General features: G+C 40.7%; 1 protein-coding gene across 2 annotated transcripts in view; it reads left to right on the forward strand.

Moving 5' to 3' along the window:
* Positions 1 to 1,646: 1,646 nt before the first annotated feature.
* Positions 1,647 to 20,852, forward strand: part of nr5a2 (nuclear receptor subfamily 5, group A, member 2) — a 70,439-nt gene continuing 51,233 nt past the window's right edge. Inside the window, exons 1-5 of one of the 2 annotated variants that reach the window (XM_062424203.1) lie at positions 1,647 to 1,661; positions 2,659 to 4,458; positions 7,538 to 7,656; positions 11,813 to 11,954; positions 18,982 to 19,694. In XM_062424203.1, coding sequence (XP_062280187.1) covers positions 4,377 to 4,458; positions 7,538 to 7,656; positions 11,813 to 11,954; positions 18,982 to 19,694 — 1,056 coding nt within the window. In that variant the 5' untranslated portion in view covers positions 1,647 to 1,661; positions 2,659 to 4,376. Of the gene's footprint in view, positions 4,459 to 7,537; positions 7,657 to 11,812; positions 11,955 to 18,981; positions 19,695 to 20,852 lie in introns of both variants that reach the window. The other variant, XM_062424204.1, reaches the window with a different exon arrangement.

A 20,852-nucleotide genomic window follows, 5' to 3' on the forward strand; every position in this document is an offset into this window, starting at 1 on the left:
CAGTGTGGAAATGTTGCTCATGTCCTCAGCAGGTACCCACATGTTAGTATACACATGGCTACAGGATGACACAGTCTCTTTCTCTCTCTCTCTCTCTCTCTCTCTCTCTCTCTCTCTCTCTCTCTCTCTCTCTCTCTCTCTCTCTCTCTCTCTCTCTCTCTCTCTCTCTCTCTCTCTCTCTCTCTCCCTCTCTCTCACACACACACACACACACACACACACACACACACACACACACACACACACACACACACAATAATACACAGAAGTTGCTTATTAAATGAACAATGACTGACTATGAGTTTTTGCACATTAATCTTTCAACATGCAAGCATATTATTTTTTACAGGCAACATTAGAGGCTTCAAGTATAATGTTTGTCTGTGATTGCACATGTGGGTGTGTGTTTTTGTGTGTGAGTGCCAATCAGATAAATCCAAACTGGGAAGTGTGATGAGGCCGAGGATTAGTCCAAAGTTTGAGCCTGTGGTGTTGGCATGACTTTGCCTCTCTTTTGATGTGACTTTTACCACCTCAAACAGTAAACTATACAGACTAATTGCCAGTAAAGTAGTGTGAGTGACTTTTGCCTCTGTGTTTTTGTTAATTTTTCACTTTCAGTAACTTGACTGTAGTTGTGAATTATAAACCTTTGTCTCCATACTCTTTGTTGTCTTTTTGCATTCTTTTGACCTGACTATAACCTCTTCCCTCTGTGTCCCTCATACCTTTCACTACAGCACCCACTGTGTCTCCCTCTCTTTCTTTCTCTCTCTCTCTCTCCCCTACAGGTTAATCATTCCAGCAGTACTATCATGCCAGAGAAGGTCTTATCAGTGTCTGTGTCATTTTATAACCCGCACCCCCCCCCCCCCCCCCCCCCCCTACACCCTCCTGCCCCCACTTGTCCTCTCCCTTGTTATTTTCTGACTCCGCCCCCCCACTGCCTGCCTGCAAAGTAGCCCAGCTTTAACCAATCACAGCCCAGCATTAAGAGTGTGTTTCTGATTGGTGGAACCTCTTGCACCCTATTAACAATTGTTGTTGTTGTGCTGTTCACTAAATTATGGTGTGATGCTATGCAGATTTAGGGAGGTTGGGGGATCACTGTTTAACACTAGTAGAATTCAGTTGTTTTCTGAAGTTCACCATAACTTTCTTATTTTTTTTAAATTTCACTTCATTTTATTGTTAATTAATTTGTTTATTTTATTTGTTAATTAATTTTACTTAATTTTGTTTTTGTAACTTCTTGTCATTCCATGTATTGTGCCCCCTTGCAGCAGAAAATCCAGATGAATGTGCCGGCTATGGAAATTAACAGGAGTGAAAAGGGACATTTCCAGTGAAAAAAAGATACAGCAGTGGAAAGTCGTGTGTGTGTGTGTGTGTGTGTGTGTGTGTGTGAGAGAGAGAGAGAGAGAGAGAGAGAGAGAGAGAGAGAGAGAGAGAGAGAGAGAGAGAGAGAGAGAGAGAGAGAGAGAGAGAGAGAGAGAGAGAGAGAGAGAGAGAGAGAGAGAGAGAGAGAGAGAGAGAGAGAGAGAGTGAGTGAGTGAGTGGGGAGGAGTGTATTTTGGGAAAAGAAAAAAGGAAAAGAGTAGAAAAAAAACAGTGACAACAGGAAGAATAGGTCAGCTCCACAGAGGAACTGGTCAGGGCAGGTGTGTATGTGTATATGTGTGTGCGTGTGTGTCTGTGTGTGTGTGTGTGTGTGTGTGTGTGTGTGTGTGTGTGTGTGTGTGTGTGTGTGTGTGTGTGTGTGTTTGTGTGTGTGTCTTGGGAGTGTTACACTTTTTACATCAGCTGAAGCTGCATAATACTGTAGCTGCAGCACCATGCACATGTGTGCTTTAACTTTAAACAAATGTCAGTTGATTTTAGGTGACAATGTCTTGTACTATCAAATGTTTTCTAGTCTTCAATAAACTTTTAGACATCATTTTTAGACGGAGCTAACATATGGCTGAGCTGTAGTTTAACTTTTCAGAGCTCCATGATGTAAGAAAGGTCACACAAAGAAGTATTTTATTGAACTGAATATTTTACTGTAATTAATATTGTTGCAGTTAATTATGGGATGAATGCAACAGGTCAAACAGTCTGTGTTTAGACAAAGCCTGTTGTGTTAACCTTTCGTTTCTATCAGGATTTTAATAATCTGGTTGTACTTATCCTACTTTTACTTAACAATAATAGTTTAGGAGAGGCTGATACTGATGTTATCGGGGTAGTAGCCGGATCAAACGCCATAAATGATGGAAGGAAAATGTAACAGATAAATATATCACCTTTAAATTGAGTTTTGCTCTCGGAACACAGCCCAATAAAAAAGAGGGATACAAAGAAGAGAAAGCAAAGAAACTAATTTTAACAATATATTTAATCAAAAGTCTTGACAAAAAAATAGCCTAAACAGTACACATAATGGTACTCTTTCCTTTTCTGTGCGTGGTGATTTTATTCCATATTGTACGGTAACAACACCACCTAACAGGCCATTAAATATGAAATGTGTGATTCCCTGTGATCATTTTAATCTTCCTGTGTGTGTGTGTGTGTGTGTGTGTGTGTGTGTGTGTGTGTGTGTGTGTGTGTGTGTGTGTGTGTGTGTGTGTGTGTGTGTGTGTGTGTGTGTGTGTGCCCTCTTCGACCCTAAAGGTATTTCTGGCGGCCTGCTCTGTGACTTTTTTTCGCATCTCCTGTTCGTCCTCATCGACTCGGGTCGATGAAAAGAAAACACTGTGTTTAAGTGAACTAAAATAAGTGTATCTGCTTGTGTGTGTTGGGTTAGGTGCCGGGGGCATTAAGGGAACGTAGCACTTTTGCACATTTTTTCTTTGTATATTTAATTTGAAATGGGGCAAATAGTGTGAGTCTGACGTCACATCACTAATTGATCCCTACTCAGCCAATTACTGATAAAAATTCAGAAGCAGAGGTATAATTTATTGCGTAAGGGGGAGATTTGATCTGAAGATAAAGGACATTTTAAGCCTGAGGCCGGTGCTGCTCACACAAAATTGAACAAACAAAACCAAAAGCTTCTAATGTTACAGCGGTTCTTTTACAGGGGTTATTTTAATTTATATTGGCCTTACGCAGAATTTACCATGTCATTCACCTGCATTATAAAATGTGATAATCCTGAAAGAAAGAAAGAAAGAAAGAAAGAAAGAAAGAAAGAAAGAAAGAAAGAAAGAAAGAAAGAAAGAAAGAAAGAAAGAAAGAACGATTATTCAATTTTATTTTAGATTCTTTTAAAATGAAATTTTAATGAGTGCAGGAACATTAGTGTAACCACAATTGTAATTGAGTTGTACCGGATACCCACAGAAACACAGGACAGGATGCAAAAATTGATTATTATGGTTTATTAAATTTAGCAATAAATGTACTCTTTATACAGATAAATAGTTTCATCAAAAAAGTGCGTGTGCTGCAATAATGCTCTTGTATTAACACTCTTCAACCCACATACTTTTTTCTGCGTTCTGCGCGCTCACGGGGAGTCTGCTTTCACATGCAGTTGCATCACCTCGCTTGATTTCCTTGTTCTCCCTTCGCTTTTAAAGTCCATCATTAACGGGATTAAACAGCTGAGATTTTGGAGAGATGGAACTGGAGGGTTTGAGGCGATGTTTCCCGGTCTCCTCGCCTGATTGGGCCGGGGAAAGATGATGTCAGACGACCGCATGCGTCCCGGATTGGAGAGAGCGGAGTAAACAAAGCCGCGAGGAGGAGGAGGAGAGGTCTCCACATCTCAAGACAGTCCGACCGACACGCTGAATCCGACTTTACGCACAAGAGAGGGCGGCCCCGGCGGCGCGTACTCGTTTGGTAAAGGCTGAAGTTACACTGACAGTCCGACTTTATTGGGTGACGCGCAAAAAAAGACTTTGGGAAAAGGCAAAAGGAAACTTATCATCGTCTTTTAATCCGGACGCTGTGCAGTTGTGTCATTTCAGTAAGAGATTGATTCCCTAACTCAGCGCGCAGCTTCTCTTAATAAGTACCGAAGGGATCTGTCGTCTGTGTTTTGCTTTATTATTGTGTTTTTTTGCACAAACGCAATTTTGTAAATTAAATTTGAAGTTGAATCGGGGCAGATACACACCACCAATGCAACCCGGCTGTTTGGAGACAGTGTGAATCGTGTGAATCACGCTCTATATTCATAGCATGGTAAGATAATTGGAGGACAGAGAGAGGGAGAGAGAGAGAGCGAGAGAGAGGGGGAGAGAGACAGAAAGTAAGAAATAGTCAGCTAAAACGACACTTGGGACAATTTGAGCTGTGTTTGTGGGAACGTCTGCCTCTCACGTCCAGGTGTCCCGCCGAGCGGTGCGGAGTCTCCAGCTCAGGCCGGCAGCGCTGACATGCTGCCCAAAGTCGAGACTGAATCCCTGGGACTCTCTCGATCGTATGGCGAACAAAGGCACATGCCAAGGAACATGCAAGGTAAGAGCTGTCATTTCGTTTTAATCTCTGTAGACTACAAAGCAGGATCATAAAATCCCACTTCAGTGTTTTTACGGAGCGCCATCGTCTTCAATGTAATGTCACTCAAACTTTGCAACACGCTTAAATGCACTACATTTCTGCGGATAATGAAGGGCAGTGACAAATTAGACTAATATTGTATGATAAATGGGTTATTTGGGTCAGTTATTTGCAGATACATTTTTGAAATGCCTTTACTGTGGTTTACGAGGAAAAATAATCAGTTATTTTCTCTTAATCCTTATTCTGATAACATTATTAAAAACTAAGTATGCAAATCTGACTTAAACTGGCTTTTTAAAGATTTGGCCTGTGATCAGACAATTAGTACACTCAGCTGTCACCCACGGTGGAAGTGCGCGGCGTCTGGTGCGTAAAAACGGAGAGGCAGAGCAGAGGAGCCCTCTGTGTTAAACTTCATCCTCTCTGTGGTCTTATTATCAACTGAGTGACTTCTACTCAGCACTTCAACTAATATGTAAATCTGAATCCTTATTGTGTGTGTACGCAAAGACTAGTTATAACAGAGTTGTTGTCAATTTATAAAACAACTACAAAGCTTAATGCTAGAACTTTAAATTTAGTGATTTGCTCTTTGAATGCCAAAATATTTGACCTCCAGCCAGTAAACTTTAGTCTTCGAAGCCTATTAATTATGGTCTAAATTACTCATTGTAATCATTGTAAAATGTCCAAAATTGCTTGAAAAATAAAAGAGAGATCTTTGTTTTGTGATGTGTATTTCTGTTTTGTAATTTATCCATGCTGGCCCAAAAAATTGGATGCAGTTTCAAAATCAAATGGAATGAAATTAAATTAAATTAAAAAAGGCGTGTGCCACACATATGCATGTGATTTTTATTTTTGTAATATGTAAGCAAATGTTACCGGTCATCTCCAACATTGAGGGAAGAATCATTTGAGACCTCTCAATGTAGAATTTTAGATTCATGGCTTCAGAAATGTGCAGCTTTTATTTATTGTAAGAGGGAAACAAATGTCTGAGGTTCTTTTCCATTTTCACATTTCATTTCAATTGACGATAAATCATTCAAATTAATTGCTGCATACAAAAAACATTTTTTTCCTGATCGATCTAACAAGGCGCAAATAAAGAAGTGGCACTTCTCCGGGACTGACTCTCCTGTCAAGATAAACTCACATAACCGCCCTAATTCCCTTCATGTCATTCTACAGCAATATAACCAGACAATCAATTAACCCGGTCTTTGTGGTTTATGAGACGCTGATAACACAGCCTTTATTCACTCGCGGGTTTTACACACGGGTAAAAACAAGGTAGCTCGAACTCTGACTGAATTTTGCGTTTTTTGGCAAATATTGCAGTTTTTTGGGGGGAGGGGATAGCATGAGCAAATGCCGTCGAGGTGATGAGAGGCTGTGCTGACCGGTGTGTTTCTGCACCTTTTCAAAGCAATGCAAAACTCTATGCACACACACCTCCGCCTGGCTGGCAGGGATGCAGGGAAAGTAAATTCAATTTGATCTGTATTCGCAATACAGCAATCACCCACATTTTTTACACTGTTTTAATTCTTAGTGATGGGAAAAAGGTACAGCAGAAGCCTTTTTTAAGGGTATCAAGTATTCTGAAAAACCTACCTTCTAAAATATTCTATGCTCATCTATTAGAGATACCAACTGGTACTAATTTAGCATTTTTATTCATCTGCCTCCATCACTGCATAACTGTAATCAATCACGATTATGTCTATTTTAATTGTTAATATGTTTCCAAAACTGCAGCTGAGAACAGGCCCTGCAAATCGTCCCCTTTACGCGCATGAATGCAGGAGAAAGTTCGGAAACGGAGCTTGCAAGCTTCTGTGGAAAAACCGGCAGCCCGGTGGAACTTGTTGCTTCAGCTGGAATATGCAGCACGGATCCCAGCAGGGCAACGCGTTAACAAACCAGAAATCATGTCTAATTAAAAGGTCTGAGCGAGCAGATGAGTAGATATGAAGTAGGGCAGTAATGTATGTGAGGGCCTTGGAAAGGGAATAGTTGACAAAATATTTCCCCTTTTACAGCCACTGAGGTTTTCCTGTTTGATCCTGGCTGCTTTTTATGATTAGAACCATAAATGCTTTTGTAACAGTTGTAAATGTCATCCTGACTGTTTGCTTAGCGCTGCCACACACAGTCTTATCAATGCAAGTATTTCTAAAACGCAATGAAAAAGGGGGCTACAACAAATGCACCGCAATAATACTTGAATTGTTTAGAATATAGAGTCTTTAATCTTAATAAAAAGAAGTGAGAACAATATATACCGTTTATTTCTTCATATATTTTAAATTGCAATCGCGTTGTCTTTGTTTACTTATTCTTAATAATTACTGAAACTGCTTTGAAAACTAGTGAAATGAACAAGTCAAATTCTATTAAAGAGTTGAGAGACGTTTTTTTTTCTTCTAGGGCAGAGAGTCACATAAAACGTTGTCTCCGCTTTTGCACCACCAAAAACGCATAAAAGAAACTCAAGAGCTTGGCCTGTGGCATTGCGAGTGATTCTTCGAGAGGGAAAAATAATGTTGGTTCAAGTTGGTTTTGGATGTTTTTCTCCTCGCCTGCAGAGATAAGGGCTTCTCTGTGTGTCTTCATTTGTCTGTGGGCGGTAACATTTTCTCCTCCAATCCTTAACTCTAATATCTCTCCATTTCCCCCAGCGATTTCACGACTTAGATACATGCATATTTATGAGGCTCACTTTCATGCGCTCTTTTTTCTATTTTTTGGCTCCTGTCTGCAACGAATGTAGAAGAGAAGGCGGCAACTAGGAGAAATAAATGGTTGCGCGCTTTCAACTCATTCCAAAATCGACCATTCATCGTCTTCCCCTCCTCAAATTAAACCTCTACAAGTCCAACAGAACTTAAAAAAAAAAAAACTTAAGTTGCGTCGCGTGGTTCCCCGTGGTTCAACTTGATGGATGAAAGTGGGCTCTTTTTTTTGGAAAAGAGATTTCTTAGCACTGAAATAGACCTTTCTCTGTGTGTCCGTGTCTCCTCCGCAGCCCACCAGTTAAAAATGATGGACTACTCTTATGACGAAGACTTGGACGAGATGTGTCCGGTGTGCGGAGACAAGGTTTCAGGGTATCACTACGGACTCCTGACATGCGAGAGTTGCAAGGTGAGTGCTCAAACTCTCTAACACACAACGGAAAACCGCTCTACTTATATTTCCGTATTGATAAATAGTGTGTCTGTGCCACTGTGACCTTTGAGTGTCTGATGTGGCACCTAAAATATTTCTATAGTTGCTAAAATTGTTTTTAGTAGCGAGGGCACAGCTATCTATAGTTGCCTAATTAATGGTATTAATATGAAGTTGCTGTTGTCCATGCAGTAGCAGGTTTACAATGGCTTAACACGGTCTGATAGTTTTGTTATGCTTTGTAGAAATGCACTGTGTGTTAGTAGTATTCAGTAATGAAGCTGGAATTAGTTATTATATCTGCTTTGGTGTCAGTATTTTCCTTCAGTGTTTCAAGTGGTCATATTTGCAGTTTGCAATTTAAATACATTCTGTAATATTCCCTTTACTACAAGTGCCTAATTTAAGTGCACAAACCTCTGTTCATCTGTGGAGATGCATTTTCTTCTGCAGTCACATTTTTGCACGGTAGGCATTTAGCAGACATTCTTGTTCAGACTGACTTGCAACAAGTGTAACAGTGGAACAAATATTCAGTTCCTTGTCATTAACATTGGAGGAAACCCAAGAGTAAAGAGACCAGGAGTCAAATATTGTTGTGACAGTTGATATAACAAAGTTTTCGTGTCAGTGTCATCTGATTTTTTTAAAGTGGCGAGTGGCTTGGAAATGAAACCAGAGTTCAAAAGAAAATGCATTGGGGTTTTGTTTAGTTTTTTTGTAAATTTTGCAACCACCAAACACAGGAGAGGCGGAAAGGATTTAACCGAGGAGGCAAAGTACACAATAATATTGTCTTTGTTTGTACAAGCCTGCGTCCTACTGTCTAAAACGCTCATCACAAGTTCATTAAGAGCACAGCAGTATTGTCTGGTTGCAAAATGTTTCCATACACAGGTTAATAATGAGGCTGCTGCAAAGCAAACTATTGCTACTATTAATTTGCGCTCTATCAACAGCCTTTTTGTCCCTTTCTGTCTACTTCCACTGCTCTCCTCAACACTGCACTAATAGGCAGTACCCAAGTTCTTGTTTTGTTTTTTTTAGTGCAAAAAAGCTGTCAGCACAAAATTAAGCTAAGACAAATGTCTCTGTGTTAACACCACATTTGGTGTAAAATTGCAGCACGCAGTATTGATGTGGCGGTGCACATTTCTTGCCTATGTGGTCATTATTTAAAGCAGATGTTATAGATTTTATCCCATATTATGACCTTGAGATGCTAAACACTTGCTTGAAAGGAGACATCAGTGGCATCTCTGCTGCTTTCAGCCTCAGCACAGCAGTCTTGTGCCGGAGAGCAATTTCACAGATTTCACAGTGTAGCTGAGCGTGTGTGTATTTATCTGTGTTTGTGTGTGTGTGTGTGAGTGTGTGCTGTAGATGGATAGGATGTAGATGAAGAGAGCAGATCAGCCAGATAGTGCAATTCATTTTCAGTGTATTGGCACAGCATTAAAACATAAAAAACAGCAGTTACATTGTATTCTTAGTTTTTTTTATTATAAGTGAAAATCCCTTATTTTAAATTTGTATTGTGTTACCAAAGTTTAATTTTTTTCCAGTATAGTAGTTTATCACTTTTGGATGCATTTACTAATTTTAAATGAGTCATGACCTTCTCACCCCACCCTTCCCTTTACCCTTCAACATCAAAAAATGCTGTTGACAATAGGAGGCATTTGTTTTCAGGGTCAGATATTTTTCAGCTTTGGTTGTGTTGCCAGTTTTGGAGTAAAGAACAGGCACACAGGCACACACACACACACACACACACACACACACACACACACACACACACACACACACACACACACACACACACACACACACACACACACACACACACAGAAAGATGAGGAGAAATAATCACACAAGCAAAGCAAAGTAATCATACAACCTCCCCAAACACGTACACTGGTACACATGGAGATGCCCACATGCATACACACACACACACACAGGCCACCCACATAGCGGTGGCAGAACATGTCGTCCACTAATCGGACGATCGGTAGGTTGATACCTGGCTCATCCGGTCCACATGTCAAAGTGTCCTTGGACAAGATACTGAACCCCAAATTGCTCCCGAAGGCTGTACCATCAGTGTGTGAGTGGGAGTCTGTGAATGAGCATTAGAAACTCCTCCGGATGAGCAGGTTGGCATCTTGCATGGCAGCCTCTGCCAGCTGTGTATGAGTGTGTGAGTGAATGGGTGAATGTTGGCATGTAGTGTAAAGCGCTTTGAGTGGCTTTCTATTTACATAAAGTAAACAAAGTATCCCATCATAACTGTTGAAAAACAACAAGCCGAAACGGGCTGCAAGGTCCTTATTGGCTCAAACCCTATGAGACTTACTTTAGCTAAGACTTACCTGAGAGAGCAGAATTACCTTAAAATCCTAAAAAGAACAAAAGACAGACATTATAAGCAAGCAGTAAGAAGGCTATAGGTCAGAGCCATAGTGGACATATCATGAATATATTTAAAATCCACAGAGGTTAAAGGAAAATAAATATGAGCAAAGAAAACTGAAGTCAAAGGGACAGAACAGTTAGACAGTTAGACAGAACACATGTTAGAACAACGAAAGCAGATGCAGAAAGGATGGATTCAATGAGATAAAGTGATGATTTGAATTATGTTTTTCCTGCTTCTCTGTTGGACTCTCTGGCCAGTATTGACAAATGGTAAAAGCAGTTTCCTGGTTGCTCTTTGTGTGTAGAGACTCTGCAAAGAGTGTAGTTTAACAATGAAATTCAAGGCCAGAAATACATTTTGAAAATGTTTCAAATTCAAGTTGGACATTATTTGTGTGAATGTCTTGTTGCGACTTTAGATCTTAAAATGTCACAACGTTATGATGATTTGAGATTGTATGTTGATTCCTAGCCCTTTTTGGTTAAATGAGGATCTTTTGTTTCATGTACTGGAAACAGATAAAGGCTAAAGTTGCTTGCAGCAATACCGTTACGCATAAAGATGAGCCTTGACGATTGCCTTTTCTTGGTTTGAACTGCAGGTCAAATGAAAGCTTTTCAGTGATATGTTGTCCGCTTAATCTCCAGACGTGATATTGTGTGGTTTTTTAAGCATTTTCAAATCCAGTTTGGTTCAGATATTTATAGCACACGCTGTGTGATAAATGGAAAATTGGAGAGAAAGTTCTCTCTGAAGCATGGATTTTTTAGCACCGAGAAGTCAATAATCCAAAACCGAGTGCAGTACCCTTTTTTTCTCTCTTTTTTTGATGGATCAGGCAATGCAGATTGTCAATTAAATTTGTGTTTGGTGAGATATTGACAGCAGCACTTTCTTTTTATTTTATTTTTTTTTCTAAAGAGCAGGTTTAAGGATTCTCCTCCTAGGTTATGGATCTAGAATACATTAATACTATCTTCCCTTCGTTTGATTTTCACTGCTGCTGCCAATAATTAATTCCACGTTGCAGGTATGAATCTCTGTAATCCCGGAACTGTAAATTATGGATATAATTTATTGGATTTTTTGGACTCCTGTGCTCATGTTTTTCAATAATTAAGTGGAGAGTTGAAAAGATGCTTTTCCTGTAAATTCTAGAGTCTTTATGTGAATGGAGAATATCATTAATAATAATGTAATTTTGACAGGGCCTAAATTATTAGATTTGATTCCCTTAATAAAACTGCTTATAATACAGTGAAATCACTGTGTGAAGCCAATACGTAAAGAACTTGTTTTGCATTTTTGTTCAAAGCTTAATAAATTGTAGGTGTGATATAATGCTATAATGAATTTTTATAGTTTCTTTGTGTTTAACTTCCATGTTAAAGAATAATTCAGTCAATTGTTTTTCATCTTCATAAATTAAAAAATGAAACACTTTCTTTTATTTGTGTGTGTGTGTGTGTGTCGGTGTAGGTGTGTGCGTGTGTGTGTGTGTGTGTGTGTGTGTGTGTGTGTGTGCGCAGACGTGTCCGTAAATGCTTCAAAACAGCCATTGGAGTATAGCTTTTAAGACGTCACTCTGTGTGTGTGTGTGTGTATCCATTAAGCTTGTCCCTCTCCATCTGTCTGAGAGTGTGAATGGGCCAATTACTATTGCATTGCAGGGGTCAAGCGGGTTGACGTCTTAATTGGTTCTCTCCACAGGGCTTCTTCAAGCGCACCGTCCAGAACAACAAGCGCTACACATGCATAGAGAACCAGAGCTGCCAGATTGACAAGACCCAGAGGAAGCGCTGCCCATACTGCCGCTTCCAAAAGTGCCTCACCGTCGGCATGAAGCTAGAAGGTACAGCAACATGTTTGCATTTTTACATTTCAGGTTGCTTATGCTGTCATCCAGAATGACTTAAAATGGAGAGTTTTGCTGGTGTTTTGCTTATGTAATGAAATATGTTTCCTGCTTGAACATGATGTTGTGGTGTGATATAGCCCAGAGAGGGGATATTCAAAAAATGTGTGATTCATCGAAATAAATAAGAGACTAAATGAGACTAAGCACTGGGATTTCAATGTCTTGCTCAAGGGCTCTCAAAAAGAAGAAAAGGCTGTTATTAGTGTTAAACATGTGGCTTTCCAGTAACAAGAAAGCAACCAGGCTTCTGAATGTAGGCTTGCTTTTGCCAGAAGTATTTCAAAATTATATTTTACTCTGGGAGAATATTTACATTTTTATGGTGCACATACAGCGCTGTACCTCTGTAAAATGTCATGAATAGTTTGCCAACGACTTTGTCCACTCTGGGGTTTCACTGTAAACACCATTTCCTAAAATATGATCTCGAACTTTTACACATCTGTAGGAGTGGAAAAGCAGATCCAGGCAGCTGTACTGCTTTCTGTGTGATGCATCATATATTTTTCAAGATATGATGCCTGTTTGCAATTACTGTTACTGAAACTTGGAAGGAAAAAATTATAACATGGAGCAGCTAAAATTGGAGGTTGACTGCTTGTAGACTTCCACAGAGGTGTTTTAAAAACCTCTACCAAAGTTCTTATGAAATGACAGCACAAGTCATTTTCCATTAATTCACAATTCGACACACTTCATCATAGCACATTTACTTTTTGGAACCTCAGAGTGAAAAATATTCTTCCATAATCAATTTGCATGTGAAGGTTTTCAGTCCAAATTGAGATATTCACATAACCTTTAAAAAAAAAGAAGTGAATACCTGCTCTGACACAATAATTGCCTGCCTGAAAGTAGATTATTTAAACATTAAGAGATGAACATTGGAGTCATTTCTGTTCTGCAGAATGTATACCTTGAACCTTGTGAAGTTAAACCTTTCATTTCTACCAGTACGTTGACAACCAGAAATGCTTATTAGTATTTTAGATAGGGTCAGGGGGAGTTGGGGGTATCTGGTAGCTGCAGCGCACTTAAACTTGCCAGACAGAGTAATAGATAAAATATTAAACTTGGCGGCAGGGTGGGAATGGTAATGATGATACTTTTGGCCGGCTGTATTGAGGCCTCTTTGTTTAATTTGAATGTGGCTCAGAAGCTTGTTCAAACACAGCTATACAGAAGTGACAGGATAGCAGGGCAAAAAACATTCTTCCAATGTGCAAAGATAATAGTTAAAATCGACTATTTTTCCACATATTAGTTGACAAGTTTTATTCTGAAATTACTAATTTTGGAGTGAATTAAGTCATTTACACAACAAGTGTAAAATATAGGAAGTAAAAGTTAATAGTAATAGTTCTTTTGACAGAGGACTTAAGTTAAAATGTTCCATAAAAACATTGTGCAAACTTTTGCATTCTTTGAATAAGAGTATGTATTATGTTATTCATCTATCTCATAGTCTCATATTGAAACAAAATTCTTCACACATTTGTAATTCAAAGTAAATTAAAAATCCCTTGGCCCCTGAAATGATCACATACAATTGAGAAAAGCTAATGTGTTAAAGAAATAGGAGGATGGGAGGGTGAGGGTAAAGCAAAGACAGCCTAACTAAAATCTTTCCGGAGGCTTCTCGCTTTACCTGCCATGTGCGGTGTAATTAATTGCTGTTAATTGTGAATGGCCGCTGGGCAGAATGTCCTGGCCTGTCATTTTCCAGCTGACATGGGTGGGGAGCGGGTAGTGTTTGATGTGTTTTGCTGGCGGTAGCTTTCAGCTCGGGGGCAAGACGGGCCCTGCAGCGCTCTGTCAGGGGCCAGAAGCTCTAGTGGGCGACTCCTGCCACAACCAGTAAAGACCTCCCATACAGAAAGGCTGACACCCCTCACCACCACACACATACAATCACACTATGTACACACAGCTCTCCCTGGTAAACACATACATATATTCATGAGAAACCCAAAACGGTGTTCAGAAGGCCACAGGCAAGAGGGAGAAACCGTCATTTGGTCTGAAAAAACAACAACAAACAAAAAAAAAAATGTGTGTACAATAGCTGTGAAAGAGAAAAGGAGGTTTGGGGTCATGTGATTTGTTATCGCGAACTTTTCATTCCATTACACAGCAGCTTTTAGCAACATGTGAATACAGGATACTGACTGGAAACTAAATGTTGGCAAAAAAAAAAAATGTGAGGGAAACTTTAAAGTTGACCCAAACTGTTACTTTCTGTATTTTTCTTTTTTCGCTAGTTTACTTTTTCATCACTGGTTGTCCAACATCATTCCTGTTTGTCGATAAGTCTGCCAACCAATGGGACAGTATGTACAGTTTGCAGTGAGGCTGGCAGCTGTAAAGAAATCTGTGTTTGCATTATATGTGTGTGTTGGTAATGATTCAAAGTTTAGGGAGGGCAGTGAAATAAGGTGAAATGCCAGACGGGCTCATATCAGAGTGACATAAACAGTGTTGTGACATGTCTATCACCCCATCCCACTAAGAGATTAGTCATATTATCTTGTGTTGATAACAAAACAAAAATAGTTAAACCTCAGCAATGCCTGTCTGTATGCAACACAGGAAAAGAACATTTTTATAACACTGCAGTGGCATTTCGTATTCTCGTCAGCATCGCCACTGCCACCGGATAAGTGACTTACCTCTGACCCAGTGAGGAGCATTCAAGATATGTTTTCCAAAATAAAACATTTTTCCTGTTGGACTGATTGTGAGAGGGAAGCCCTGTGGGTAAAGTTTAATCCCAGTTAATAAAGTTATGAGTGTAATCTTAAACCCTTAAATTTAACCACATGTCATCAGCTACTAACATTTATTCCATTTAGTTTTGCAAATCCTGTTATTTATTATGGAATTATAACATAACAAAAATGTCAGGGGTAGGCGTTTCTTTGTGTCATACAGTATTGAAGGAAAAAAAGTCACACACACACACACACATACACACACACACACACACACACACACACACACACACACACATACATAGACGCACTATAATGATAAAGACAGCTACACACTCACTGAGCCACACAAGCACACAAGCTACTGTGCTGCAGAAATCCTCACCTCTTTCTATGCACTGACTATAGTATCTCAGCCAGTGTTGAATCATTGAGAAAAAGCCACATCCCACTAAGGTTTCAACACTGTTTTCTTTGATTGGCCTAATCACTCTTATTAAGAGCATTACTTAACAGGCCTACTCAATCTTTTCCAGTGATTTTTATATTTAACAATATTTAATTAATCATTATATCTAAATGTATTTAATTAAAAAAAACAACCTCTGTAGAGCCATTCAGCTGAAATTATCGCCACCAGCTGAATGTTTGTATATTCCTCTCTGTGTCCCTTTCCCTCCATTTTTTTATTTCCTCCCTGTCTCCATCTTTTTCGCTCTGATTTGTCTTCCGTCAGCCACCCAGTACCTGCAGTGAAGCCAGGGAGCTGTCCCATTACTTATGCATAGGTATCATAGGTATTCATGTGTGTGCATGGGATAGGGCACATCAGGAGCAGGGGCCGGGCCCCGACATGACAAACAGGGTGTCAGCAAGGCTCCGCGGGACCCATTAATATGCCGGCAGCCGACAGGGATCCTCACCTACGTGCGTTTAATATTCCTGTATATTAAACAACCATAAATCAGAGGATATAAGCACTGAGGGCTGTGTATGTGTGTGATGTGTTTGAGTGTGTTAGGTGCTGTGTGTAGGTAGAAGGCATATGTGTAATGTGTCGAAAAAATCACTGTGTTGAGGATGTGGTGTGTGCGCATGTATGTGTTTGTTTGTATTCATACATGTTCAAGATGGTGTGTGCACAGGGCACTTTTGGGGAAGAGGAACAGGATTTTGGTTGGGTCAGTTTGTGAATTTATGAATGTGTGTGTGGACGTGCTCTCAGACACTAAACCAGGGGAATTCAGAGTGGAAGACAGCGTCAGCCTTTTAGCTGTTCAGCCTGGCTTCAGCCCCAAAGCCTCACTGCTAACCCACAACATCCCCCAACTCAGATCTGTTTCACACTAATAGAATGAAGTGTCTTCTCATATGTTCAAAGAGGGAAAATTAAGTGTTTTTCTTCCTTTTGATATTTTCCTTATATTTTTTTTATACATTTTTGAACTTTTATTAGACTTTTTTTTTTGTTTGGCTTCTGTCTTTGTGCTCACTGCTTCACTTTTCCACACAACTCCTGTTAATCAAACTATGTTGAATTCTGTCTCCGTTCTTGCATTTTCTGACATTTCTGTAGTTGACTGACTGTCTTTCTTGTTTGCCTGTCCAGCAGCAGTGTCAACTACAGTGTTAACTATTTGTTTATAGTTTGTCTTGTTTGTCCCACAAACATCAAAGTTGACTCTTTTATGCTCCACAGATCTTCCAGTGAGATTAACCAACACTGTTACCACACTAAATTCTTCATTACTGATGTGTTTTAGAGTAAAACCATTTTCTTACACAAAAACACACACATTTTTGTTTTTGCAAACTCTGATTTCATTTTACACATTTGTTAGGCCTCTACAGTTTTTGGGTCATATGGTAACTTTACTGTTATCATAAACTGAGTCCCTGCAGCATCCATCCCATTAACATCTCTCCACCTCATTCAAACACACATTCGTCTTTGCTCCCAACACACACATACACACACTGTCCTCCTACCTTTTCCCCCTCCCCCTTCCATATTAATCTGTGTTACATGCATGCAAATCACCTTGTTTAATTAGAGACAAAGAATCTCTGTGTGTACGTGTGTGTGTGTGTGTGTGTGTGTGTGTGTGTGTGTGTGTGTGTGTGTGTGTGTGTGTGTGTGTGTGTGTGTGTGTGTGTGTGTTTGTGTGTGCGTGTTGTGGTGGTGGTGATGCTGATGGTAAGACTTACACCCCCTAATCCTGATATTCATGATGTGATGTGGGTCCCTGGGTCCGAGGCAGGCAAGAAGGCAGTCAGGGCCTAATTTTGTTTTCCCAGTAGGGCCAACTATTAGTTTCTCAGCTCATTAATTACGCTGTTGTGGAGAAATCATTAATAGTTAAAGTCGCCCTAAAATAATGTATAATGGATACATTTGACGGGGCTCCTGATTTCTTTTTCTTTTTTTCCCCTTTGATGTGTGATTTTTTAACGGTCATGATAATCCCTTAGCCAGGCTGAGTGGGCACTGGAGTTGACCTCAAGCATGTTGGGAAATGGTCATGTGTGTATGTGTGTGTAAAATCACTATGTATAAATTACATACCATTTGAGCATTCAGAGACTCTCGGAGGTGGCAGAGCGTCTGGCATGCACCAATCTCTCTTTATGTGATCAGGACCAGTGTGTAGTGCTTTCCATGTTACCTTGTATGTGTGTGTGTTTTCTTGTGTGTGAGTATACCAGAGAGAGAGTCAGCATGTGGGTGTGAGTGTGTGTGAGAGTGCGGTTGTATTTGTGTGTCCTCCCTCTCGGCTCCTCTCGCTCAGATCAGTGACAGACACTTTTGTAACGGAGGTCATTAAAATCACTCCCAAGGCAGCTTGGAGTGTGTGAGACTGTCTGTGTGTGTGTGGTGTGTTTTTGCGTGGTTGTCTGCCCCTCCTGTCCTCCCCACACACCCCGACCCCCCATCCCACCCGCTCCACACCCCCTCTACAATTTTCTTCTTCTGTTCTTTCACTCATTTGTCAAGACATCATGAGCCGGAGTGGGCCCAGGCTGACTCGTCATGTTATCTGAGCATTCAGTGTATGATTAGGGTAAATGTATGTGCATTCATTTGCATATATACAGTTAAATATGTGGGTTTCTTTTCAAAAAAGGGAACAAGACCTTATAGAACACAATAAAATTAAGTCCACAATATTCTGCAGTATTGGTTTTACTGAGTGTTATTCTGTTGCGTTGTCTCCCAGACGTCCGTTAGCTCATTGCACGCTGGGCTCAGTGAGCCTCGTCAGAGTAAGAGGTAATTAAGTATGAATAATTAACACCAGCGCCCCCCGACTGGGAGACAGCAGAGCAGCTTCCCCATGGCAGCAGTCGGCCAGATCACACATGGCCCTCGTAGCAGTCCACTGTGTGCCCCGCTCGTTCATTAGAAATACCCACGGCACAGACACGTTGTGATCCTCACCACAGGATCCTGTACTGGTGGTGGTGGTGGGGGGAGTGCGTGGGGGAAGGGTGGGGGGAACATGGGTATATTTGGATCGTCAGAAAAATAACCCCTATTTGCTTATTGTCAGCCATTTCAGCCTTTGGCGTTTTGAAGAGAAAAAGGCTTCAGCTAATGGTCAGTGACATAATGAAGCTTTTAGATATTGCATAATTAGATATAATTTTAATTAGATAATATTTTAAAAAGAAATCTTTCCTTTTTTACCTCTTTTGCCAATATCTCCCTTTTGAGTTGTGTGTTTCCTGAGTGGTAGACCAAGATAGCCAGCTGCACAGTGATCCTTGAGCAAAGCGGCTCATAGAAGTTTGTGTCTTTGGTCAATGAGTAACTGCACTATCTCTTAGACCTGTTGGGTTTAGGAGTCAACAGGTAAATGTCAAGTGTAATCACCACAGGGAAACCTTTGCCCTACATACAAGTTACAAATGTGGGGTTCATTTCCATAACACAATTCATCGTAGACAAATCTTATGTTATCACTAAATGATAGGATTTAGTCTGTCAAAGTGTTTTTGAAATTCTCTGTGTACATGATAAATCATTCTGGATGAAACACTTCAAACAGGTTTAATTGCTTAATTTGACTGCTCTGCTGGTTGATTTTATGTGAATGTGTCAAAGGTAGTTAGTAGTGTGCATAATGATGTGTTTTTGTATTACTACGATCAAGACTGAGCACCATGGAAGACAAAGATTCACATACTACAACTAATTCTGTCCTCTCCCTCTCTTGTCTCCTTTTTTCACCTCTCTTTCTGCCTATCAGCTGTACGGGCGGATCGCATGCGTGGCGGTCGCAACAAGTTCGGCCCAATGTACAAACGTGACCGGGCCCTTAAGCAACAAAAGAAGGCACTGATCCGAGCAAACGGCTTAAAGATTGAGGCCATGACCCAGGTGATGCAAGCCGTGCCCACTGACCTCACCATCTCATCAGCTATCCAGAACATCCACTCAGCTGCCTCCAAGGGCCTTCCACTGAGCCACCATGCTGGCCACCACCCTGGTCACCACCACCACCACCATCATCATCATCATGCTACCGCCCTTCCCCCCACAGACTACGACCGTAGCCCGTTCGTCACTTCACCTGTCAGCATGGCAATGCCGCCACATGCTGGCAGCCTGCAGGGCTACCAGGCGGCCTACGGACACTTCCAGGGCACACGCACCATCAAGTCTGAGTACCCAGACCCATACACTAGCTCGCCGGAGTCCATTATGGGCTACGCCTATGTTGATGCCTACCAGTCAGGCTCGCCGCCCAGCTTCCCCCACCTGATCGTAGAGCTGCTCAAGTGTGAGCCGGATGAGCCACAAGTTCAGGCCAAGATCCTGGCCTATCTGCAGCAGGAGCAGGCCAGCAGGGGAAAGCACGAGAAGCTCAACACCTTCGGTCTCATGTGCAAGATGGCTGACCAGACACTCTTCTCCATCGTGGAGTGGGCTCGCAGCAGCATCTTCTTCCGTGAATTGAAGGTAGGTGTGCCTGATTTCAAGATACAAAAGTGCTCTTGTTTGAGTGTGAGGACATATTAATTTTATTTTTTTACAACCTGGGTTTTATTTTCATAGTTTTGGACATCATCAGTTCAGTTACGATAGCATACTAATATTTAAACTTTAATTCAGTTTGCAGTTACTCTGCAGGCCTTTAATAAATGATCCTGCTATTTTGTTTCAATGCTAAATCTTTCACCATGTTGTCATCCATAATTGACAGTGCTTTACACAGTTCGTGAACATCATCTCTTCAATCCTTTATCTTCAACAGGCCTTTAATCTTCCCCTTTTATGCACTGGCTCAACACTAATGCAAGTGCACAGGGCTTTAGGGGTGGGGGGTCTGCTTGTAGCTGCCACCGCTGTCCGTCCCAACGCCTGATCAAAATTCAGCAGCCAGGCGTATTTACCCTGTGTGTGACACATTTTGGCTATGGGTTGTGAAAACTTTGACTATGAGCTTCAGGCACTTTTCTTACTAACAGGGTCCTAGTCTAGGGGTTTTATGTGAACTGAATACCGCCCATCCCCCCTTGCGATTTTCCTCAGATCTAAGTGGGCACACCGTGTGATGATATGAGATATTGGCCATTAGCATATTGGTCAAAGAAAATTCAGAAGCTGACCGTTTCACATAGAAGATAGAGACACAAAAATAGCAAATCATCTGTTATTTCTTCAATCAAATCTACTTTCAGTTTCATTAAGATTATTGTAAACTTGTAGTTTGTTATATTGGGCATTCTTTATAAGTATTTTCACTGTGTATATTCAAGCTGATTTATTTTTCAAAGCAAAAGAGTAAAGGTTGGCTGACACAACACAACACTGTGTCCTCCAAGACAGTTTTATCACAGTCAATCCTTACTGACAAATGATAACTGTCCACCAATGCCTCACTGTAAAAATGTGATAATTCTCGCTCTTTTTCAACACAGAGCCCAAGGGAGAGTCTATGTTTGTACACTCACAGCTTTATTTGCTCTAAGTGGAAGTTAATATTCGTGGTGAAATGAAAGGCATTTGATTAGTCTGTGCTTCACCTGTTTTTCTTTCCGTTGTCTCACTCCTTTGTCTGTTTGTTTCACACTGCATCGCCAAAGGCTCAGCTGCATATTCATGGGCCCGGGCCTG

The sequence above is a fragment of the Scomber scombrus genome, chromosome 8 (assembly GCF_963691925.1).
Source record: "Scomber scombrus chromosome 8, fScoSco1.1, whole genome shotgun sequence".
NCBI classification, from domain to species: domain Eukaryota; kingdom Metazoa; phylum Chordata; class Actinopteri; order Scombriformes; family Scombridae; genus Scomber; species Scomber scombrus.